At 36.1% G+C, this 25,919-nt stretch overlaps 2 protein-coding genes across 3 annotated transcripts in view; one reads left to right on the forward strand and one right to left on the reverse strand.

The window, feature by feature from the left end:
• LOC136034487 (innexin inx3-like) overlaps positions 1–19,783 on the reverse strand; it is a 53,954-nt gene extending 34,171 nt beyond the window's left edge. The window contains exons 1-2 of one of the 2 annotated variants that reach the window (XM_065715703.1): positions 19,575–19,756; positions 9,869–9,955 (exon numbers count right to left, since the gene is read on the reverse strand). The gene's annotated coding sequence lies outside the window, so the exon portion shown is untranslated. Of the gene's footprint in view, positions 1–9,868; positions 9,956–19,574 lie in introns of both variants that reach the window. The other variant, XM_065715702.1, reaches the window with a different exon arrangement.
• The window catches only part of LOC136034245 (dedicator of cytokinesis protein 3-like), a 248,524-nt gene that overhangs the window by 86,139 nt on the left and 136,466 nt on the right, over positions 1–25,919 (forward strand). The window contains exon 7 of the mRNA XM_065715385.1: positions 21,176–21,260. Within this exon, the coding sequence (XP_065571457.1) occupies positions 21,176–21,260 (85 nt within the window). The remainder of the gene's footprint in view (positions 1–21,175; positions 21,261–25,919) is intronic.

Here is a 25,919-nt window from a genome sequence, read left to right on the forward strand (position 1 = left end):
CTTTTTATACATATACATACGTAGCTCATTTCTTTTCGTTGCGAAGAACTGAAAAAAAAAAGTTCCTACTCGCTTTTACGGATTATTTTGAATTATCGGTAATCAAATAATGAAGACATTTTTTTGTAATCGAACTAATGCAGAATTCTCTTAAAACTTGAATTAAGAATCGAAATATGCAGAAATTAAACCTGTTAGAATAGCGACAACTTTTCACAGTAAACGAGCAAGGTCGTATCTGGGGGGAAAGGGGTTGACCCCCCTAAAAAATGTCTGACTAGTAAAAACGTAACAAAATGCATATAAACAAAATTTGGTACTAGTATCTCAAGTTTTTCATGCATTGACGAGAGTTGACCGAATAAATGGGAAGTATATAATTTGGACTATATATTCCCACATTAGAGGTGGGGGCAAAGTATTTGGACAGTGTGAAGTCAGAAAATTTTTTTGGCACTTGTGTCTTATAGCCACCACACTAAGAATTTATATCGCGAGCATGAGACAATAGCTAGTTTTCATAGTCTTTATACCAGACAATTAGCTTCGGCTCGGTGGGTAACTATATTGTATCTATATTATATTTAGTAGGTATTTTGGTTAGGTTAGGTTAGTTTAGGTTACGTATTTAATTTAATGCAGCCTGGGCGACCCCCCTTCCCTAATTCTTTGGTATTTTCCATAATTTTTTAACTAGACTATTATATTTTCATCATATTTTGGTATATTTGATTATGATTAACCTAACTTCACTTCTTGAGTGTGGTGGTTATAAGACACAATACCTAATTTTTACTTCATAATATCAGAATAATTGTAGCTAACACATTATACATATAGACCCGTTATAATTTACTAACACCCCCACCCCTAATGTGCAAATATATAGCCCAAATTTGTTTCTAAAGTAGTATTACTTTTATCATACATAGGTATATTTTATAAGGATTAACCTAACTTCACTTCTTAAGATGCAGGGGTCATATCATACAAGTACCCAAAATTCTGATGCGTTTTCATAATCTTCCCCCTCCCCACCCCTCAGAAATACCCCCCCCCCCATCCGAACAAGAAAATTGTAAATTAATTTTACATTTAATTTTCGAAATCTTATGGTTGATCCGCTAAATATGGAAATCACCTGTTGTGTCAATTAGCCTACTGGTTACCAAGGTCATATCCAGGATTTGTGATCAGGGGGTTTTACAAAAAGAATCTGCAAAGCTCATCAAATATTTGTTTTTAAGCATTTCTGTTACTTTTTTTACGAGTTGAGCAAATATTTCTGGAGTGGGGGGGGGGGGGCTCTAGCGCGGTACCCCCACTCCTCGATAAAGCCTTGTCAGTGACATGTTAAAAACCCTTGATTACTTTTTACAATGTGAAATATAAGGACATTATCATAAGTTTTTGGAAATGTCATTAAAGTTGACATCGAGAGGTCAACTTACCTCCGTGTGTATGAGATGTACCGTCATGTTCTATGTAATCTAGTGTTTTAGAGCCTTATTTCTTAGAACTTGCTTTTCAATAATCTGTGTTAACGTTCCAAAGTACAGCCTAACTAGAGTAAGTAGTATCACACAGAAGGCGAGAGGTGCAGTGGAGTCAATTTGGATGGGGTATTGCGCCCCCTTGATTTTGAAAATAACTTTTTTACGGTGTTTTCGTTAAAAACACTTTTTGGTATTTTATTTGGAAAAATTCAAAAAACGACAAAGTTGTCCCACTAGATTTTGAAAAATACGCTCTCCCCTCGACCCCTCCCCAAAAATTTAATGAATTGATGCCATTGGGGGGGGGGGGGGGTAGCTTTTCTTTTCCTGCGTAATAACCTCATTTTCTGTTTTCCTATTCAATAAGGCCTAATTTTGAAAAATCCCATTTTTTCCCACTGCGCCACAGGGGCCGTTTCGTAACATTTAAAACATGAGCGATGTGCAGCGTACAACCCATCAAATTCCCCATCCCACTCAAAAGATTGAATGGCCCAGGCTTCCTTTGACCTCTGGAAGGCACTGAACTGGAATATCTAAATCACTCTGAAGATTGAGAAATTAGATAGATTCAAGTAAGCCAGTAAAAGTATATAATAGCGGTCATACAGCATTTTTCAGGATCCTCTTACGGTGCCTCACCCACAGTCGTGTATGCGAAACCAACTGAATTTGCATACTCAAATATTTGATTAGTGTGTGTGAAAAACTTGTTGGCAGATCGTTGCCATGGGTTAGTCTCTGATTGTCCCTAATGCTCATGCTGTCTCCATGTCACTTTGTTGCAATATTTAATTTTACGATTCATTGAGATGACTATGAACAGAACGTAGTTAAATGTTGGCGTCTTGCTTACATGGTTAGTAACCACAGATTTTAAAACGGCTTGTCCCAAATTCTTTTGCTATACTAAAAAAGCAGTGTTGTCAGTCAAAGTCTAAATTATTTTTAGAAATTCGCAACTAAATGAGCAGGAATTTTGAGCTATTAAAATTACGGTACTTCTGTATTATTCAGAACACACTCAATAAATGAAGTTAGGTTCTTCGTACAAACTACGATGTAGGTACATTTTAATTAAATATTTTATATATAGAGGTGGTTAGTTTAGGTATTTAATATAATGCACCCCACCACCCTAATGTGCAAATATAGAGCCAAAACTTTTGACAAAACTAATGAAATAAAACAAAATACGATGAAAATATAATACTTTATTAGGAAAATTCTAAAATTACAACTTAGGATTCTAACCTAACCTTATGTCTTTGAATTTGTCTTTGTGGCTATGAAACCGGATTTTCTCATAAAATGTACCTGCATCGTAGTTTGCTTCACGAAAGAACCTAGCTTTACATATTGAGTGTGTTCTGAGTAGTACACAAATACCAAAATTACATACGTGTTTTAATATAAGTATGGGTTTGGACCGAGGGGCACGACTTTCAGAAATCTTGTGCACCTGGTAGCGTGTGCTAATCATGGAAAAATATGCTCAGCGTGGGGGAAACTGTCCCGAACGTGACGGAGCTATGCAGCGCGTCTGGCGTTTTGAGTGTACACCACGTGGCATAAAGTGAGCGTCCTCTCGTTCCTGACGAGCTTTTTGAAATTTTCACTCTATTAAAATTTTTGGTTAGGCTTCATTTGTCATTTTCCGTTTGCTCGATTATTCAGCCTTCTTGCCAGCTGCGTGGTGTATGTTTATCTGTTGGTGCATCGCGGCAATTTTTCTTTATTACTTGGTGTCTTTCCAGGTAATAGATCTATGATCAAATCGGGTTATTTCTAAGTGGCAGTTTTGTTCCCCCTACCATCTGTTGACATGTATAGCGAATCTTAGAGTAATTTATTAAGGGGCTAAATGGGAAATTGGAATTTGCAAATTTCCTGAAAGAAATTGGATTCTCCGAAATGTTCCCCAAAATTAACATTCTCAAATACACGAACGTTAACACGAAACACACATTGTTAACTTTCTTTAATGTTAATTATTGTGGAGAACTTGGAGAATCTATCTCTCTTCCGGGAGAAATGCGGGATACTGGAAATGTTTTTCAAAATTGCAGCAGTTTCATTTTAGAAATTAGGAATTGTAGGCCGAACTTTAACAATGTATTTCATCAATAAATGATATTCTCTTCGGCCATTGCCTGTGCCTACCCACCCCACCCCCCTCTTAACGGGCAGCAAAAAGTCAGTATATAGATCACTATAGCCTCGGCAAATTCTTCGAGGTGATGAGTGCTGGTTTATTAGTAAAATATAGGTTTCTCACTAATTTGAAAATAACCTATTGTAACGCATATTATAAACTTTCTTTTGCATTTCAATGTAGTTTCAGATGACCTAGCTGTGAACATGTCGCTCAAACGTAAATTTAATGTATTTAATCATGAAATTAAGGTGATTTCGATGAACTTATTTGAAACCGGTAGCTATTACATCTGCCTACATTTCTTTGAAATGTTATAGGGAATATATTCAAACCCTTAGAAAAGGATTGTATTTGCTGGTATAATTAGCTCTTAGTGAAGGGAGTCTAATGTATCGAACGAGATAAGTGTCTGCTTGATCCCCTTCTGACCAACGCAAGGAAGCAAACACATGTGTTGTTTCGTTAACAGGCATTAGCCCGACTCAGATTAGGTACTTTCTTAAAATTTAGTTTCAGGGGGTCAACTTTTCAAACTTTGTAGAAACAGGTAAATTAGACTATATGAAAAATAAAGACATTGGCCTTGTGATTGCAAAAATCAAGAGATTTGGAGGAGTACGTGGACCCAAATCCACCTCCCTATTTATGTACCTTGATTGGCTTAAAAAGCTGCTCCACGGGTAGAATTTATGTATTTATGTAAGGACACGGACTGGATAGTAACCCCAATACCCCATTGTTTATACGTATATATACGCTGAGTAGTACGGATTTGCACTGTACCACCTTGTACACACCATAAATTTGGGCGTGTAAAAAAGTTATGTCGATTGTAGACAATGCCGCTTACGCTATTGCACATGGGACTCGAGCTACGGTATAGCCCTAGGACTAAGGCTGTTGAGAAGGAATTTTATGAAAGCAATTCTTACTTCATAATATACCGAATAATTGTAGTTAATGTATTTTGACTGCAGTTAAATAACCTTTACGCCCTTCTCCGAAAATGCGCAAATATATAGTCCAAACTGTATGTTTCCCATGTGTTTTTCCGTTTCTTGATTTCTTCATTGTTGATTCAATTTACGGGTACGCGAGTCAAACGGTTCGTGGTATATTGGTAACGAACTGTGAGTAAGGAGCGACCCGCTTCAATAGTAACCGAAACTCTAAAAAACGGAATTTTGACACCAACAGATACATCAAAAGAATTATATTTTTATGCTGATTTCAAGTATATAAGTTTCATCAAGTTTAGTCTTAACCATCAAAAGTTACGAACCTGAAACAATTTGCCTTATTTTCGGAAAAAGGTTGAAACGCCCCCTAAAAGTACTAGAATTTTAATGAAAAGTTCACCATCAGATTCAGCGTATCAGAAAACCATACTATAGAGGTTTCAAGTTCATACCTGCAAAAATGTGGAATTTTGTATTTTAGGCCAGAAGAAAGATCACGGATGCGTGTTTATTTGTTTTATTGTGTTGTTTTCCCTCGGGTGTGACCGTATCGATCCAGTGGTCCTATAATATCACGAGAGGGATCATTCGAACAGAAATTAAAAGTTCTAGTGCTCTTTTTAAGTGACTATAAAATTGGAGGCCAAATAGGCCCCTTCCCACGCTCATTTCTTTCCCAAAGTCACCAGAATCAACATTTGATATAATTATTTTGTTCAGCATAGTCGAAAATCTAATTAATATGTCTTTGAGGATGACTTAATCTCCCACAGTCCCCGGGGTAAGGGCTGCAAGTTATGAACTTTGCCCAATGTTTACTTATAGTATTGGTTATAGGAAAGTATACAGACATTCTCAGGAGGGATTTTTTCTGGTGGGCAGAGTCGGGGGAAGGGTGTTACGTGGGAGAATCTTTCCATGGAGGATGTTTTCATGGGGGTAGGGAAATTTCTATGAAGGATGCGCCGGGTTTCCCAGTATTATTTAGAAACGATCAGAAATTAAATAAAAAAGCAAGTTTTTTCAACTTAAAGTAAGAAGCATCATTAAAACTTAAAACAAACATAAATTATTTCGTATATGTGGCGTTCGCCACCAAGACAATACCTCGCTCTTTATGCTAAAGTTTTTTAGTACTTTCAAAAAGAGCTATCTATTCTAATTAAACGGACCTTTGTGATACAGGGGTCATTCTTAAAGAATTGGAACACAATTCGAAATTTAGCGTAAAGAGAGAGGTATTGACTAGGGGGCGAACCACCTAATATACATAATAATTTCTGTTCTAAACGAAATACAATTAAGAATTCCGCTGTGTAAGATCTGACAACAACCTGTTTGCCTCTCCGGAATCAGGTATGATTTGCTTATTTTAAGTGAGAAAACCACGATGTAGCTAGCCTATATTTTAATTAAATATACAGAGGTGGTGGGGTTAGGTTAGTATTTAATATAATGCGTTCTGTGCGGTCTCCTTTTCATAATTCTTTCTCGTAGTTTCAATAATTTTCGTTTCTAAAGCATTATATTATCATCATATTTTGGCATATTTCATTAAGATTAACCTAAACTTCCCTTCTTGGGTGTGTTTCGTTTAACAGACAAGTACCGGAATATCTCTAGTTTAGATTTGACAGATAGGAGGAGGAGGAGTTATAACCATAGAGACATCCTTAAGTGATTTTCACTTGTGAAAAAAAAAGTATAATATTTTATTTATCTGTGGCATAAAATCTTAGACCGGATGTTCTAACTTACCCCAATTACACAGGAAACACCCTACTACAATTCCCACATCATAAACTACATCTAATTGGACTCGAATCCAATCGTTTGTCTGATCCGGCTCAAATAAAGCAGTCAGGTAATAAGATAAGGCAACCTAACGTCTAAATCATTAAAATCTTGGGCTTTTGGTAGCGATTGCCTACTGTTGCATTACAGCTCCTGTGCTGCGCCTACCCGAGGGCCTTGCTCGATTTTAATCTGCTAGTCATTCAACAAGTAATTATAATGGAATTTCTTCTTAGGTAATAGGTTTTTTGTACAAAAGATTTGAGCAGCTGGTAACCACTTTGGTGATTTTTAGAGAGGATTAAAAATTTGACTTGCTATGCAGGATTCCTGCAATTTTTTTTTTTTTTTTTAATAACCCGTACATTCTTGAAGTTCAAGTCCTAAAACTGGTAATGGGGTTATATGTTAATTATCGATGTAATTTCGAGTATCCGAAGTAATAACCACAGTAATAGTGCTCGAGGCCGTTTCCAGGGAGGGGGGTTGACCCCCTCCCCCGAAATGTTCATCTGACTCGTAAAAACGCAACAAGAATTAACGTAAATAAATACTTAATGTGTTTTGTAATGTTTATTTTTGATATCCCTCCCCCTGAAAAAAAAATCCTTTTGTGACCCCCCCCCCTGAAAAATCCCGGATACAACCCAGTTAGTGCTGTTTATCCATTCTCTTGAAGGAAACACTATAAAATTCTGAAAACTACTCAAAAACATTCCAAATAACATCGTTATGGCGTACCAATAAGCTTTACTCCCCTCCCCCCGCTAGGGGTCAGACTTATACCCCGTATTGTAAATGGGCGATGGAATTTCTATACGCTGAATTTGCTATTGTATTGGTTGTTTGTCGTTAAATTAATATAAAGAAAATAACCACGCATGGAAATTTCATTGCCTACATACCATTCGGGTATATGTTTGACCACTAAGGAAGGGGGGGTGCAATTTTTTGGTACAACTTAAGTAATTTGAAGTAGCAAGTGAACAAAAAACAAAAGCAAAACAACACTAATAAAAAAAATGATTCAGAACATTTTGGCTCCGCGTCTGGGAGCCTTTCTCAGCGGAAAAAAAATGAAAAAAGGATAAAACTGTTGTTTTAAAAAAATAACACAAAAAATGACAACTAAACTCACGAAGAAAAAAAATAAGTAAGAACAACTTACATTATACACAAACATCCAGCACTGATGTTACAACACAATAATAAAACCAAAGCGAATGTGAGTTGTTCTTATTTATTTATTTTTGTTTTCTTTGTCTTAGTGTGTTTAGTTGTCATTTTTTGCGTTTTTTTAACAACTTTTTTTTATTTCCGTTGAGAAAGGCTCCTGGACGAGGGGCCAAAATATTCAGGATAATTTTTTTTATTAGAGTGTTGTTTTGTTTTTGTTTTTTGTTCACTACTTTGTTGAAATTAAAACCTGTTTTTCTCGCTTATTTTTTCATATACACGATTTATGTTAGCGGGCGCCCCCTCGGAGAAACTGAGAGAAAAAATTGCGTTACATTTATTTACTCAAAAGCACACATGGAGGTAGTAACAAGTAAATTCAACGAACTGTCATTTTATGACATACGCTGGATAATGTGATTAGCTACAAAAAAATATGACAACTGACATCACACAAATGGAATCAAAGCATAATTTTCAACATTAAAGTAAATATCTCTGTTTCTCTGTCTCTATTTTTCTCTTGGTCTTGTCTTTTGTCTTGGTCTTTGTCTTTTGGTGTTGTCAGTATGTAAATGCAACCGTAGTGTATGCAAGACTTTTCTTGCAGAGACGCCCATTCACGAAAATGTAGGGATTATTTTCAATGTTTCAAATGAAGATCCAAAAAGATATTTTTCCAAAATCTACCGTTCCCCAACCAGTGTGCATAGTTCTTGTCCCGTGTGCATATATTCATTATTGGTTATATTTGTAAAATAATTTAAGTTGCAAGAATATCGCATAGCAAGTCTAATTGCCAGATTGGGCAGTTGCCCGTGATGCAATGAGCTTAGTGAATCTAGAATTTGTCGCGTGCTATCTATTGGTTTGACCAAGTAGTGTGGTATTAATCGCGTATACCAGGTTGTTCGTGCCAAGCTTGGCGGAACTGTCCGGCATGCATGGCGTTCTGAAATGTATCCATTTGAAGCGTTAGGAGTTCACTTGTAGAGATGGATTTATTTCGTAGGAGTTAAAGAAGATCTGCCCATTGTTGAGACAAAACAATTTTAAGTGCCTCTAAGCTCAAGGGAGAAAAATAAAAGACAAAATAAGAGAAAAATAGAGAAAGAGAAACAAAAGGAAAAGAGAGATTACTGTTTTTTACTATGTTTTCGAAACTCACGCACACTAGATATTGAACGTGAAACAACGCTGCCAACGTGAAAGTATGTTTTATTATGTACGAGTTTATTTGAAGGGGTGGGAATTTACTTGTAGAGATGAATTCATTTCGTAGAAGTTAGAGAAGATCGCCCCATAGTTTGAGACAAAACAATTTTAAGTACTTCTAAGCTCAAGAGAGAAAAAAAGACAATATAAGAGATAAAAGGAGAAAAATAGAGAAAGAGAAACAAAACAGAAGAGTTACTGTTTTGTACTATGATTTTGATTGTCTGTGCTCAAAGGCTCATTAGAGACATTTCAGCTACCTATATAGTGGTAAAATAGATGGGAAAATTTGTGCCCCGAAATATAAATGAAGTTTTTATTCAGTTATTCCTTAGAAACTCCATTACAACATTTTCTATCGACCCACTAGCGGATTACGGCATAGCAAGATAACGTTTACTTTATAGACTACTATATGCATTTACAGAGAGTGGAATTATTGAAGGGAGTAAAAGTATATAAATATGAAAGTAAACGATAAAGAATCCGCACTAGACTTTACAGCCCCTACTGGTGGTGCTGATCTCCGTTCCTTAGCCCTGCAACCTGGAAGCACAGTAGGGGGTGGGGACCGGCCATTCTCTGCTTTTGCACACCCTACCTGTTTTATGCCTTATGGAACTTTTTATGCCTTATGGATGCATTACGGAACCCGCATACTTCATGGAGGGTGGAATTATTAAAGGGAGTAAAAGTATATAAATATAAAAGTAAAAATAAAGAATCTACACTAGACTTCACAGCCCCTACTTGTGGAGCTGATCTCCGTTCCTTAGCCCTGCAGCCAGGAAGTGCAGTAGGGGGTAGGGGCTAGCCATTCTCTGCTTTTGCACACCCTTCCTGTTTACCCTCCCTGGATTTCTCCGAATACCCATTTGGAGCTAAGTAGACTCTGACTAAGCTCACTGAGTCACACCATAAACCCCGTCCCAAGCCAAAAAATGGCGATAAATGGACCTGAATGCTGTATTTTATCACCTAAAGATGTTTATAGCTTTGAAATTACTACAATTTTGGAAGCTTTTGAATTATGATATTTTATTGATGTAGTAATTTACTTATTAACTTACTTAATTTTGACTTGTCACGAGTTAGAGATGCAACATCGTCTTGATGTGTTAAGAACCAAAATGCATTCACTGGGCTTTCACGGTTACCTAAAATAATGGTCAAGTACTGTATGCCCAACTGAAGCATCCTAATTCACCTACATACCTTAATTTGAAAAACTTTTTGCTTATTTAAAATCTTGAACAACAAAACTTATCTTAGAAACCTGATCAGTGTTACCAGATGCCAGGTCTAAGATAGCCCTGTAATAAAAGTATACATCGAAAATACAATTTTTCGAGCGAAAATGATCCAAAGAAAAAAAGAATCTGTTTGAAAAATACGCTGACTTGAAGGATTCAATTTTCACAATTGTAGACAGTGTGAACTTGTTATCATTATCAGGCACGCACTTGGACTAAAATTTTCGAAAAAACTGACAGATTGTTAGAAAAACCAAGGAAATTTAAACATGTCATCTCTCCTTATAACCCTTATATGGAATTTTGAATAATTCTTTATAATTTTGGTTTTTGTTTGGGCTTTCCTTTTTTTATTTATATTCGTAGTGTACCTTAGATTTTTTTTTATTTTTTACAAAAATAAGTTATATTTCAAATTTGACGCTCCTTTGTACAATTTTTAGTTTTTTAATTGGTATAAACAGGCTACGCATGAATTAATAGATAAACCAAATAGAGGAATTGATAAGTCAAAATGGACTATTTAAATCACAGATGGCTAAAAAACACACGAATACAAAGAGCACGCGCATAGTAGGGTAGAGGGTAGGTGCTTTTACCCACATCTCCTCAGAGACCAAAAATAAATAAAAATTATATAACTTTATAATGCTCCGACTAAGCATAACTTAAAAAGGTCAGACTTCAGCCCCGCCCCACGATAATTTTTTCATTTTTCTCCACAAATCACTTGGGAAAATGGGTAAATATGTCCTTTAATTAGCATTATGCAACTAATATGCTACAGTGTGGAAAAGGAATATTATGGTAGGGGCATTTGCCTTATTTTTTAAACATATTATTATACTATAAGAAAATATACGATAAAAACGAAATAGTTCAAAATAGGGATGAAACCTTTTAATTGACAGTGAACACATATAAAATTATTTAACTGGATATTTCGAACACATATACAGTGTTCTGCTGATGTTTTACTGCTGATGATGAACACTGTATATGTGTTCGAAATATCCAGTTAAATAATTTTATATTTGTTCACTATCAATTTAAAGGTTTCATCCCTATTTTGAACTGTTTTACTTTCGTCATGGAAAGGCAGTGTGGTCTTCGAAGTTATCTAATACGATAAAAGAAAAAAGATGTAATACTTTTACTGTTCTAGTTGTTAGTCGTGTAATATAGCTGATTGCTAGCGTTGTAAATAGACACGTGTCAAGTTGCTGTTTGAATTTCCTGTGTTAGATTGGCCTGTTTTGAGGCGTTGTCTAGTTTTGCAACCTGCTTTGTTTGTCTATTGCATAGTATTGAATATTCTTTGTTGTTTCTGCTGCATAGAGAAAAGCCAGAAAATGAGACATCTGTCTTATTTCTCGGAGTTGGCGCTCCACTATCTCGAACCAGCTTCAAAATTAACTCACGTACACATGAAACTAATTCGAAGGGGTATAGTGAAAAATAGGGGAGACAATTAATTTTGACATTTCGCAAGTGGGACGCTAGCCTGAGAGCCCCATCACCAAAAAAATGAGTCTGGAAATGACAAATGTGTGTATGGCCAGTAGAGGGAAATGAAGAGAACAAGAATCATACGAATATTTGCCCTTGTATAACAAGGCGTCTTCAGCGTAGAAAAAAAACAACAACTAGAATCTAAAACTAAAATAATATAAATTAAATATATATAAAGGAATCCAGATTCACTTCTTTGTTTTGTAATGGCTGACCAGTTCAGCTTTACATCTTTTATTAGCCGCATCACTTTTTTTTCTTATGTCTTGGGTTGACTTAACTTATGCACATATTTATGGTCTCCCTCCGTAATATAAAACCACTCCAAAATAGATTATCTGTACTTGCTCGATCTGAGGCTAAGAAAGCTCAGTACTTGTCTGTTAAACAGAACATTCTCAATCATTACGTATATTTAGCTGATTGTCACATCAAAGAAAACCGGTTTCATACCTACAAGACAAATAACTTGTCCCAGAATGCATTTGAACTGTATAATTTGGGCTACATATTTACACTTCAGGAGGGGTTGGGGGTTAAGGTAGGTTAGATTAGATTGAGTTACTTTACCCCCGCCTCCTCCCCCCTAATGTGCAAATTTATAATTCGAATTGTAATATTATATAAACTAAAGTATTTCATTATGATTATTTAACTTCACTTTTCGAGGATGTTCTATTTAACAGACAAGTACCAAAAGCTCTGTTGAAAGTACCCCTTGAAAATTATAATCCCCGGTACTTGTGTATTATTCAGAACACACTAAATAAGTGAAGTTAGGTTCTTTCGTGAAACAAACTATGATGCAGGTACATTTGAATGAAATATTTGATTCAATTGATTCAATTGAAATAACTGTTCAATTGACACTGTTCAATATTCAATTCAGAACACACTCAAGAATTTTGCTGAAAAAATCTGGCTTCAAAGCCACAAAGACAAAACTCAATTTAGTTTGCTACACATAGCGATAGAAGATAGTGTCTGAATATGGATTTTGAAATAAAGATTTGGTATTTGCCAAAGACTGAAAAAGAGGCAAGTATATTTTTCCAGGATAAGGGGTTGTTTCCCACAACAAAACAGTACGTCATGCGTTCGGGTACATAATTCTAAGTTGTTAATTTTACAATTTTCCTAATAAAGCATTATATTTTCATCATATTTTGTTTTATTTCATCAGCTTTATCAAAAGTTTGGGCTATATATTTGAACACTAGGGGGGGGGGTGCATTATATCAAATACCTAACTTGACGTAATCTAACCACCTCTTCACTTATTGTGTGTGTTCTGAATAATACACAAGTACCTAACCCCCTACTGAGGTTTTTTCTGTACTAGATAAACAGTCTATTATGCAATTCTTGGATTCCTAACGGAAAAACTGTACACAAGATAGGACCTCAGTAACAGATTACTTTCCCACCGCATAAATATCGCTCTTCGGCTCTTGATACCCAAAGCATTCAATATCTTTCAGGTATGTATTAAATCAAATACCACAACTAGAGTTTATATCATTAATCAAGATAAATAAAATGCCTGAAGTAAAACATCCACACGTTTTCATGAAATTGGACATGATTTGCATAGTGGGATGTCACAGGCTGACAATAATTTATTCCGTATCACTTGATTATGTGTGGCCCATATTGTCACCGTTACTTGGATGTTTCGATTCCCCTTTCATTCAGATAGCTGTTATTGCCTTAGCCGTGACTAAATGGTTTTGTCTTTGACACAAGTTTCACCGCATTCGACGTGTCGCCTCAAGGGCTTGGGATTTTTATTGAAGGTTTGAGACAAATTGTTTGGAGGGCATTGCTTTGGTCCAGTGGTTGTAAATTCTTTTGATGAGTAACGCAGTGTCAGACAAATCCAAGGGTTTTCCTGCTATCGATTGCTTGTTAATTTTATCACGCCGACATTCAATTCGGTCGTTACGACTGCATGTCGATCCAATGGCGTAATTTCGTCAAAATCGGAGGGGGGGGGGGCAAATTTGGAGTCATTTTTTCCTAATCAAGTGAAAATGACAGTGAAAACTGGAAAATGAGTCATGTAACAAAAAAGGTAAAGATATACTAAAAACAAAAAAAAACGTTTCTGTGGAAGCTTTAATTATGCAGGCTAATCCTAGTTTTGACAACATTTCTGGGAAGAAACTAAATTTCAGCTGAGTGGGGCAAACTTGGGTCCGAGGGGGAGGGGGTCAAACTGTGGTGTGAGAAGAGAACTTGCAGAACCCTCTGCAAGATGGTACTTAGGGAGAGATGGTAATTTTCCTTTTGGAAAGACTCGCTTTCGTCATTTGGCCGATTTTTCATTGAAGTGGAACATCCGTACTGCCATAGAGGCACATAGCTAATATTAAAGGGGAAGCGGTAATAGATCTTTATTATAAAGGGGAAGGGGTAATAGTTTTATTGGTTGTATGTTATTGTAAGTCTTTTTTTTATCTTTTGCTGAGAATGGCCGTTGGACATAGGGCCACAATTATTCATTCAAATTAGATATCAACTGTCTTACGCAAAGAATTCCCTATTATTCTTCTTGTTTTTGATGTTTCCGTCACTTGTCTTTGTTCCTATGAAACTGGTTTTCTGATTCCTAACCTAAGCGTAATTCTTGAGTGTGTTTCGTTTAATAAATAAATACCCATTGTCTTTCAATTCTAAGGCTAAGGTATCTAATTTTAATACAAATCCCTACAATTACCTAAATTCAAAAAGCTCAAATCCTCCTTCCTAAAACAAAAGAGCATATCATCCATTTCTATATTTTATATAAAATTAAAATAAGGTATTCCCTCTTTCCTGGGAACAGTTTAGTCAAAACAGTGACGTTAGTTTGGGGAGGTAGGGACTGGCATCTGCTCCCCCAGATTTTGAAAAATACTCTTTTGGCATCTGCATTGAAAAAAAAAACAGCAACATTTCACCCCCTAAATTTAAAAGATTGTCCCCACCCTAAATTTTTGTTAATTGGCGCCATTGGATCAAAGATTTCAATGAAAAAAAAACTGACAAAATAACAATGTGTAGCTAAATTAGGGGTTACTTAGTTTTAAACAGTATGTCTACAGAAATTTAAGTTGTCTATCAACTAGAGCTACTGAAACATTTTTGTCCCAGGCATGGCCAAACTTCCCCTCTTGTTATGCAGGGGTGTAATTTCTACAGGGCAGGGATGCAACTGCCCCCCCAATACCCAAGTTTGCTCCCCCCCCCCAGTTGAAATTTAGCGTCTTCAAAAATATTGTCAAAACCAAGATAGGCCTACATAATTCAAGCATCCACACAAAGAGATTTGTTTTTTTTAGTATACATTTGCTTTTATGGTAGGCTACTATATGGCTCAAATTCATTTTTTACTGTCATTTTCAGTCGACTTTAGAAAATTGGGTCCAATTTTGCTCCCCTCTCCCTGTGATTTTGACAAAATTCTGAAGGAAATAAGTCAATAAAGTGGGACCGGTAGAGAAATCAACCAGAGAAACTTTCTTCCATCAATTACTTTTAAACAAAAGTTATTTTTATTTTCGAATGACAAAATGAAGTATTTAAAAAATAACCTTATTGAAAGAAAAGTCACCAGTATATAGCAGCAAATCTAATTTAAAAATGTGTATATTACACAGCCGAGTGTGGGGCGGAGTAGGGGCGAGTAGGGCAAGAATATACCTGGGAATGAAGGTACTGAACGGTTCACAAAGATTCACTTTAGGGGCCATTGATTTTCAGAAATCACAAAAACCAGGTGTCACGTGCCAAGTGTGATGAAAGCGTGGCAAACGGGCTGTGTGGTACACGTGGCACTTCAAGATGTAAACCTGGCGGTGGAAAGTGGGGCCTCTCAGATTCATCTTTCTTACTTTCTAGCTCATTTTTGAAAAAGAAGCTAGATTTGTTGTCTGTCTCTTTTTTTCATTTTCCATGGCAAGATTTGCTTTTCAAGAAAACCATTAATTTTTTGCAGCTATTCTGAATTAAAAAACGTGCAAATTTACACGCAAGGGTAGGGTGTAGGGGCGGGAACTCATCCATGAAGTTGGTCATAGGGATATAAGATAGACCCTTACACTAACCTAGTTTAAGCCAGAAGCATTTTTGGGGGAGGGGGTGACATTTTTGGCCTCTATAGTGGCTATTACTTCTTACCTCCTCCTAAGTCCTCTGGCAGCTAGATAAGCACTAGAGGAAGCTTTCCCGTCTTCCTAATTACTCTAAAAAAATTACCTAATTACCCTTTGTTTTTTGGTGCAAAATATTATGGTCCAGAACTGACTGCGACGAAGAAGCTTACCAAAGCCAGTCGTTTTTAGGCAAGTATTCAGATAATTGAAGGCCGTTTTTGTCAAATTGTATACCAATTGATACAGAATCAAATTGAAGCAAAAGTATTCTACTCATTTTTTTTGGATGACAGTTATGAGCCTTTGATAATTTTGCAAAACTCTTATAAACCGTTTTGATTTTTTTTTTTTTTTTCTGGAAACAACGAGCGCGTTTCAAAAATTTTAGATTTTTTTTTTTTTTTTTTCTAAAGTAAAGTAAACACGTTAGTAAAATTAGTACATAAAAATGATGGAGAAATGTAATATTTTCAAATATTTACAGCCCTTGAAATACTTGTCAATCACAAACGATGAATAGGCCTACCATATTCTTGTTTTTAATTCTCTATCGATTCTTTAAAAAAGACTGATTGTTTTCGCCCCTTTTTTATTTTACTAGTTTATAATTCTTGTCTTTGCCACCAATTTAGTATTATCAATGCACTCAATTAAAAACAAATATAGATTTTACGTGACTAGGGTTTTTCATACTAAGGCGGTTTAACGGATTCAGATTGATGTTCAAGTTGTTTTTGGTCTTAAAGCATGAGTCTATTTGGACAATTTCCGTAAAATTAAAATGAGATTCACAAAGGGTCATCCACTTTCAAAGCTATGTACACCATGGCATGAGGACGCACGGGGCGGCGGAAGTGTGCCTCATGCTTCAGAAAAAGTGATACTCCGATATGTACAGAGTGGCCTAAAAGTATATTTACAGCTATTACAATACCTTTTACGTGGTTGAAGTTACTTGCTTTTATGTTACTGAAAGTGAGAATGCATTCTAAACCTTCTTATAGCGTAAGCAACTCCATCCTAAACCTTGTAAATAGGTTTTACGAGGGTTTACAAGACTGCCACCCTGTGTGGCAGGTGGTAGAGAGTTCGCAACCTCTCGTTCGCAAATTTAATCTTAATGAATATTTATGTTGGTATATAAACTAGCATAAAGCGCTTAAACGCGAAATGTTATGTATGGCAGAGGTGAATATTTCCAGAAGTCCACATTTCAGACGGGAACATTGCAGACTATAGCAACAGAATCTTCGCTAGCTTGCCAAGACTGCCAAATGAAGATGCGCCTCCAGTTAAGCGACTATTTCCTTTCATCGTCTTTTCACAAAATGGGAAAGTTGATGAGTTATATAAATGAGACTTCATAGATCTATGCCCCAAATTGGGGCCCTGCAAGTTTTAAGTCCCACTTCCACCCATCCCTTTGCGCCCTGAGGTTTTAGGACTTTTTTGAGCTAGGGAAATATAGCTTTCATTAGGACCTGAGGAGGCGCTTCCATCCTTATTCCTCCCCTAGTTGTAAGGTTTGAATGCTTGTGCAAAAATAGGGGCACTTGTGTATTAAACGCCGCTCACTCAAGTTTACGCTGTGTAAAACTCGATAACAAACCAGTTTCTTCGTTAGTTTCTTTTAGTTTAGCGTGAGACAAGACAAAGACAAGTAACAGAATGGATGGGTAATATATAATTTGGGTTATATATTAGCACATTAGGCGGAGGGGTAAAGTATTTGGACAGTTTGAAGTTTGAAAAGAATCCTTACTTCATAATATGCAGAATAATTGTATCTAACACATTTTGCATGCAGACCCGCTATATTTTATCCCCGCCCTCTAATGTGCAAATATATAGCCCAAATTTGTTTTCTAAAGTAACGGAGAAACCGGTTTGTTCTCGAGTTTTACACAGCGTAAACGTGATTGAGTGGTGTATAATACATAAGTACCACAATAGGTTCTAATTTTGGGTAATTACTCAGTTTGGCTTGGAAGATTCTAGGAACCCCTTTTCCAAGGCTTACAATCTGAAAAAAGTAGATCTGTCCCAGTCTGTATTCTTCTATTCATCTGTAATTTCGCATGTAAATAGTCCCCTCCCTATAGTCATCTACCGAAGCCACTTACTTTAATAACAGGCGCTCTTCCTTCAAAACAATTTAGTATTTATCACTGGGGAAGTTTATTGTCAAATTTTGAGTTCTATAAGACATAAAACTCCGAACAAAGATTGTTCCACTCATTTAGCTGTACAACTTTGCGAGTTGCCAAAAAGCCGCCATTTTAAAAGTAGATTCCAAAAATGCATCTTCAGACATATACTGCCATAATTTGTTTCAGACAGTTGAGTTTTTGGTAGGAAGGAGGGGGTGAAGAGCAGAGGCGTGATTTAATATGGGACAGGGGGGCAATTGCCCCTCCCAGACCTAGGTTTGCCCCCGTAGCTGCAATTTAGTTTCTTCAAAAATATTATCAAAACTAAGATAAGCCTGTATAACTCAGCATCCACAGAAACGGGTGAGTTTTATTTAGTACATCTTTACCTTTTTTTTTACTATATGGCTCATTTTTCAATTTTAACTGTCATTTTCACTTGATTCAGGAAAATTAGTTTGAAATTCCCTCCCCTAGTATTCAAACGAAATTACACCACTGGTGAAGCACCAGGAATTCTTTCCATTATATGAATCTCTGTTGATAAAGGAGAGGGTCTACAAACTATTTATGTTGTTCAAAGACGCCCTAAATGTTGGGAGTATGATATTGTATTGAACTTTAGTCCTTATCGTGACGACAAACATCTCGAATCAAATAAGGCTCAAGATGGTCAACCCAAGGGTTGAATCCAGGATTTTTTTTTGTTAAATGATTTTTTCCAGGTGTCGGGTTTACAAAAAGAGCTTTAAAAAACTTGTTTTTATTCATATTTGTTACGTTTTTGCGAGTCGGACAAATAACTCAGGAGGGAGGATTCAAACCCCCTGGATACGGCCTTGGTCAACCCCCCTCCCTGTTTGATATAGTTGAAAGGTAAAAAAAAAGATGAAGAAGAGCATCAGACAATAACTAGGCTACTACGATAAAAAGTCCGGTCTAGTATATGAGCTTTTTGCTAACTTCGCTATTTGCTGTACTACATCTATGAGACTTTTGGAAAAGACCTACACCAAAAATAAGCTACATCAAGCTATTTCAAAGCAGACTGCCATCCTAATTTAATCCCCCCCTCCCTGTCCGATCCACGGTACTGAATTTCATGCACTGAGAAAGTTTCTGTGTAGGTAAATAATAGGCCTACTTCAAAAGGGATTTACAATTGAAATATGGGCATGAAGAGACGTTTTCAACCTCGATCCTCTCTACCCCTTGCCTAATTGTGATGGTTAAAAGATTCTTTGAAAAGGGGTACTAACTTAATACTTAATATTGGGGGGTGGGGGTTGGAGCCCCTGGCCCCTCCCCTCCCTAAGGGTGCCCATGCACATACCCTACAACCCTTATATAGCCTATCTTTCTTTGTTGTTGTTTCTATTGTTTAATCCGTTGTATAACGGGTAGGCTATCTGCTGCGTAAAAATCTAAGATATTCGGTTAGCTTAAGTGAATGTTAGCCAAAATAAAGTAGGCTACTACAAAAAATAAAACAGGTGGAGGTAGGCCTAGGAGCTTCAAATTTTTTACGTGGTGCTGACATCTTCATTGAAAAAAAACAACAACAATATAATTGACCCCCGTCTTAAACTTTGAAAAATACATGCCTCCCCCGTTTTCGCGAATAAGCGCCACTGTTCGTCGCTCACAGAAACGTCTAGGCCTACAGGATATTGCTAACTAGGCTTAGAACTTAACACCTATGCAAAATGAGCTTCTTTAATATACCTTTTCGACCTTCCAAAAGTTCTTTAAATATCCTTAACTTCAAAGGAGGTCAAATACAGCTTGTTACACTAAACTAATTTTCTTTTTATCCTTTTATAGCAGGCAACAATCATGTATTATCTCTTGGCAGCAGAATTTCTAACTGACATAAGATTGCTTTATGCCGCGTCACGGGTTGTGTCGGCGGCTCCAGAGACACTGCACAATGTTTCACGCCTATCTGACCAAAGGCTAAATATTGGGATTGCTGACACAAATATACCAAACCCGTAACAGTTTTTATGTTTTTATATCCGTTCAATGCAAACTAATCTAGAAGTTACTTGCAAGAAATGACATAACTCTAATTTATTCTTATGTTGGGTTTGTAAGGGGCGTAGCCAGAATTTCGTACCGGAGGGGGTGCTAGTCACTTCCGGGAGAGGGAAAACTAAGTAAACATCTAGAATTTATTTCCTCTAAGTGGTTAAGTGTAGCTCTGTAGATCTCTGGGTAGGTTTAAATCCTCAGACATGTTTGTGAGAATTTAGAAAATAGGGGGCAGCAATTTAAAAACAGAGTAGAGGAAATATATGAAAAATGTCTAAACAATCAAAACTTTGCTGGTATTAGAGGGGTTTCAGGCAGTGGCGTCAATTCACGAATATTTAAAAGGGGGAAAAGTAAATTTTCAAAATCTAGGGGAGCACTATATCAGTTTTTTTCAATGAAAAAATACTTTCGTATTATCTCGACCACACCTAAGAAGTTAAGTTTGGTTATTCATAATGAAATATACCCAAATATTACGAAAATGTAATATTTTATTAACAAAATTATGGAAAATACAATAGATAACTTTGGAAATCAGGCCGCTCAGAACGCATAGATGTCGGTAAAAATCGCGTTGAAGGGGGCTCTGCCTACTGCCGTCACTGCCGCCCGCCACATATACTCCGCTAGATATGATTTCAAATGATGGTGGGTCGCACCTCGGTGCCGTTTGTTCCTCCACTTTGCGGAACCCCACATTCTCTCTAGTAGATGCGCCAGTTAGATAGATGTAGATGCATCTAGTAGATACGCTCTCTAGTAGATGCACTTGTAGTTGAGTAGATGCACCAGTTCTCGGGTCGACAAAATTATGAGTGTGGTTCACAGTCAAATGTGTGAAAGCTTTGGTTAAAAATAATGGATCAATTTGAACTTATTTATTTTATTGATTGGAAATTAGTTATTTTTTGGATATTGTGTTGATAGCATGCAGGCCCAGATTCAATAGGCGTGGGATTTGATATATTTCATTATAATTAACCTAACTTCACTTCTTGGGTGTGGTCGATATAATACGTAGGTACTAATGAAAATACTAAGAAGGGATTTTTCTATGAAAGTATCCCCCCAAAAAAGGTATTTCGAAAAACTAGGGAGATCTACATCACTAGACAGTGTCTTTAAAACACTTATTTTAATATTTGCTTAGGTCGCTATGGGCCGTTGTTCGCTTTTACTAGGCTGCAGCTGCTTCTCCAATCATAATATTTTTTTCGAAATTTTTGCAAAATTCCTGACCATCAGTTTATTATTTTTCAGTACTTGTTAATTTACTATTTTATTTTTAGAAAACTGGGTCTTGACTTTGTCCCACGTGTTGGAGAAAAGGTTGTTGGAAGTTCTTCAGTGGGGATCTTTCATTTGTATCAAGTTGTAAGTACTTATATGTTATTTAAAAACCAAGTTATTAATATAATTGAGTTTTTATGTATAAACTAGTACTGACTTAGGCTAATCAAGTTGTAAATATTAATGTAAATAAGTCAACAAATGATCTTATTTCCTCATAAAAAAGTAATAAAAATATCGAAGTACTTACGAAGAAAAGAAGATCAAACAAGGCTAACGAGAAACTGTGAAAATTTTTATGTGACTTGTGCTGTTTTCCATTTGCACTTTTTCTGGGAAAAAAGGACAAATCCTTTTGCTAAGCTTACAAAAAATAAAAGCTCGAAATTTCGAATATTATTTTTACCAATCAATTCAATATACTAGAACAAAATGTAGCAAATGCTATGTTTGTGCAATTAGTATGTTTATTAGAGTGTTTTAACATTTCTTTATATGTTTAAAGTATACTTCCTATGAAAATACCTTCCGTTTGAAAATTTCTGAGCAAATTTCAGAGGAAAGTTCAAAAAAAAGGATGCTATTAAGCACGAGCGCCACCAGGAAATTTCCTAGGTTGGGGCAAGTGCTGCCAGGAGCTTTGTTTTCAACAAAATCTCAATGGAAATATTTTTCATAATTGAGAGAGATATATAAATTTATTAAAAAGAAAACAAACAGTATTCGCCATTCGCCTGCCGAGAAAGGCAATAAGCTTGGAAGAGCAAGCGAGGTTATCACCATCAGCTAATTAAAACAACATTCATATCACGCTAATCAACACAAAAGAAACTCAGCTGATGAAGGAAGAAAGGAAAAAAGAGAAAGAGAAAAAGACAAGAAGAAGACAGAAAACAAAACAAAAATTAACTGCAAAAAATCAAGGAAATGCCTTGAATAGAATGACAACCTGGAGCGGGCTTCACATCAAAATCACTCACGAGATAAAAGAAACTTCTTTGCCCGTGACTTGAAGGCCGGAAGACTAGGCGCATTTTTCATAATCCTATTTTTATATATTTTTTAATATCATTTTGTTTCTCAATGACTCATCTCCCTTGTTTGGTGCCCATTCTATTTTGGAAATTGTGATGAGCCATTAAACAGTTGAGCCGTATTAAACAATTTTTATTATCGCCTCTACAATTTGTTTCTTGGCCATGAAAAGTGCAGCAATGGTTTTTGGGACTGGTATGGATGAGGTTGTGGTGGGGGAAATTGTTAAAATCGATGGCACTTCTGTCTTATAGCCACCACACTCAAGATCTTGTTTCGCGAACATTAGACAATAACTGGTTTTCATGGTTTTTATACCAGACAATATTAGCCTCGGCTCGGTGGGAAACTACATTTTAGCTATATTTTCATTAAATATTTAGTTGGAATTTTGGCTACGTTAGGTTGGTTTAGGTTACATATTTAATATAATGTGTTCTGGGTGGTCCCCCCTTCCGTAACTCTTTATTGTAGTTTTCATAATTTTGCTGATAAAGTATTATACTTTCATCATATTTTGTTTATTTCATTAGCATTAATCAAACTTCACTTCTCGACAGAACTTGAGTGTGGTGGCTATTAGACAAAAGTACCAAATCGATTATTCTGAGAGAATTAATTTCAAACAGTTCGTGGTAACGAACTGTAAGTAAGGAGCGACCCGGCTCAATAGTAACTGAAACTCTAAAAAAACGGAATTTTGATACCAATTGATGCATCAAAAGAATCGGATTTTTATGCTGATTTTAAATATATAAGTTTCATTAAGTTTATTCCTGCCTATCAAAAGTTACGAGATTGAGAAAATTTTCCTTATTTTCGAAAACAAGGAGAAACACCCCCTAAAAGTAATAGAATCTTAAAGAAAATCACACCATCAGATTCAGCTGTATCTGAGAATCCTGCTGTAGAGGTTTTGCCAGAAGAAATATCAGGGATGCGCGTTTATTTGTTTGTTTTTTTGTTTGTTTTTCCCAGGGGTGATCGTGTCGATCCAATGGTCGTAGAAATTCACCAGAGTGCTCATTCGAATGGAAATCAGAAGTTCTAGTGTCTTTTTTAAGTGACCAAAAAATTGGAGAACAACTAGGCCCCCTCCTACGCTCATTTTTTCCAAAGTCACCGGATCAAAATTTTGAGATAGCCATTTTGTTCAACATAGTCGACATATCTAATAACTATGTCTTTGAGGACGACTTAATCCCCATAGTCCTCAGGGGAAGGGCTGCAAGTTGTGAACTTTGCCAATTGTTAACATATAGTTTTGGTTATTGGCAAGTATACATACGTTTTCAGGGGGATTTTTTTCTGGGGGGAGGGAGGGGCTGGGTCATTGGTTTACGTGGGAGGATCTTTCCATAGAGGAATTTATCATGAAGGAAGACACTTTCCCTGAAGGGCCGCTGGATTTCCCAGCATTACTGAAAAAATAATCAGAAATTAAATAGAAAATTATTAGAACTATCTTTATTAACTACTAATTACAAAAACTATAAATACACACAACCGCCCTGGGGAAGGCTCAAAGAGCCTGATGTTGGACGGCTGCAATCCTCTGATTCTCAACCTAATTTAAGAAGAAAAAAAAAACAGAAACTAAAAAAAAACGGAAACTAAAGAAGGACAAAACACTCTCACTCAATTACTCCTTAATACCAGAATATAAATAAATAAAGGCTAACAATAATTAAAAAAAAAGAAGAAAAAGAAAAAAAAGAATTATCTCCCCACTTCCAATAAATGTTTTTTTAAATTTACTTTAAACAACCCAATATGTTCCGCGTCCCTAATGCCAGCTGGGATATCATTCTAAATAGCCGGAGCTAAATACCTAATTCCGAAAGCTGCACGTGTGGTGTCTCGGTACTCAACAATAAAATTATCTGTCTCTCTAGTCTCATACCCATGGAGTGAACGATTTACTCGACAAAAACTGGTAAAAACTGGAGGACATACATCATTGCAACATCGATACGCAAAAACAGCAGCTTGATAATCTCGAATCTGAACAATGTTAAGCACTCGTAATTTCTTAAAACATGACGCGGTATCATTCACATTTTCTACATAATTACCAAGAAGACGTATTGTTTTATTTTGTAGGATCTGCACTCTTTTAAAATTTGAATAGAAATTACTAGACCAAAGGACACAACCACAAGAAATATAAGGTGCAACAATGGTGTGGTATAATAATAAAAGAACTGGTAATGGTAAAACATGCTTTAATCGACGCAAAATTCCCAAACCTCTAGCAACTTTAGCTGCAACAAGATCACTATGGTTCTTCCAAGATAGATTACAATCAAGCTGGAACCCCAAATAACGCACTTCATGCAGTTGTGACAGAGGCCTGCTGTTAAAAAATATCTTTTTATCAACACATGGAGGCTTACCAACTCTCCTATAAATCATAAAATTAGTTTTATTAACGTTTGCTGACAAAAGGCTCAAACTTGTAAATACAAAAAATGCCTTTAATACCCTATTAACTTTCAACAACAAATCATCGACAGATTGACTAGACATAGTTAAAGCTGTATCATCCGCAAAAGTCGTAATACAACATTCAGGTAAGTAGAAACGCATTGAATCAACATACACAAGGTACAGAAGTGGTCCCAAAACAGACCCCTGAGGTACACCACACCTCACTTGAAAAGGAGAAGAAAACACATCATTTAATACAACTTGAATAGATCTACCACTTAAAAAACTATTAAACCACTTTAAATAATTACCACGAACTCCAAGTGATTGTAGACTTTTGAGTAGTATATTAAAATCCACTGTATCGAATGCTTTTCTAAAATCGATGAAAACGGTCAAAGGGATTTCACCACGTTCAAAGCATTTATTTACAGTATCACAAAGGGAATGCACGGCATCCGCCGTCGAGTGACCTTTCCTAAAGCCAAACTGGTTTTCACTTAACATCCCCGTTTTCATAAGGTGATCATAAAGCCTTTTATGCACAATTTTTTCAAATATTTTCGAAAACAAGGGTAGGATTGATATGGGTCTATAATTTTCAATTTCTAGGTTAGAGCCACCTTTGTGAAGGGGGATTACTTTTGCCCTTTTAAGCGCATCAGGGAATATACCGGTTTGGAGGGAAAGATTGATGATATGGACTAGACATGGCATCAAATAACACATCACTGACTTAAAAGTTTTCAGATTAATGCTATCAATCCCTGCTGAATTCGATTTGATTGTTTTCACAACCTTCAGAATTTCATCTCCAGTACAAGGCTGAAATTCAATTTCATTTCCGATTCCTCTATCATCCACAAATTCATCTTTCATTAAATCATTATTAAAGTTTTTTTCCGCTGAAAGTAAGGAGTAACTTAAAATATTAAAAAAAAAGAAATTATTATGTATATTAGGGTTTCATCGCTTCGTCAATGCCTCACTCTTTACTCTAAAGGATTTGCAGTAATTTCAAAAGAGCTATCTATTCTAATTAAACGGCCTTTGTGATTCAGGGGTCATTTTTAAAGAATTGGGACAAAATTCGAACTTTAGCGTAAAGAGCGAGGTATAGACGAGGGGGTGAGCCCCCTCATATTACATATATGAGGAAGTTCACCCTGTAGTCAATACCTCGCTTTCTATGCTAAAGTTTTAATTTTGTTAAATAATGACCGATATAAACAATAATTTGTTTGGTTTGTTTTCTGGTCAATCTTTGCATTTAATTTT

The sequence above is a fragment of the Artemia franciscana genome, chromosome 13 (assembly GCF_032884065.1).
Source record: "Artemia franciscana chromosome 13, ASM3288406v1, whole genome shotgun sequence".
Classification (NCBI taxonomy): domain Eukaryota; kingdom Metazoa; phylum Arthropoda; class Branchiopoda; order Anostraca; family Artemiidae; genus Artemia; species Artemia franciscana.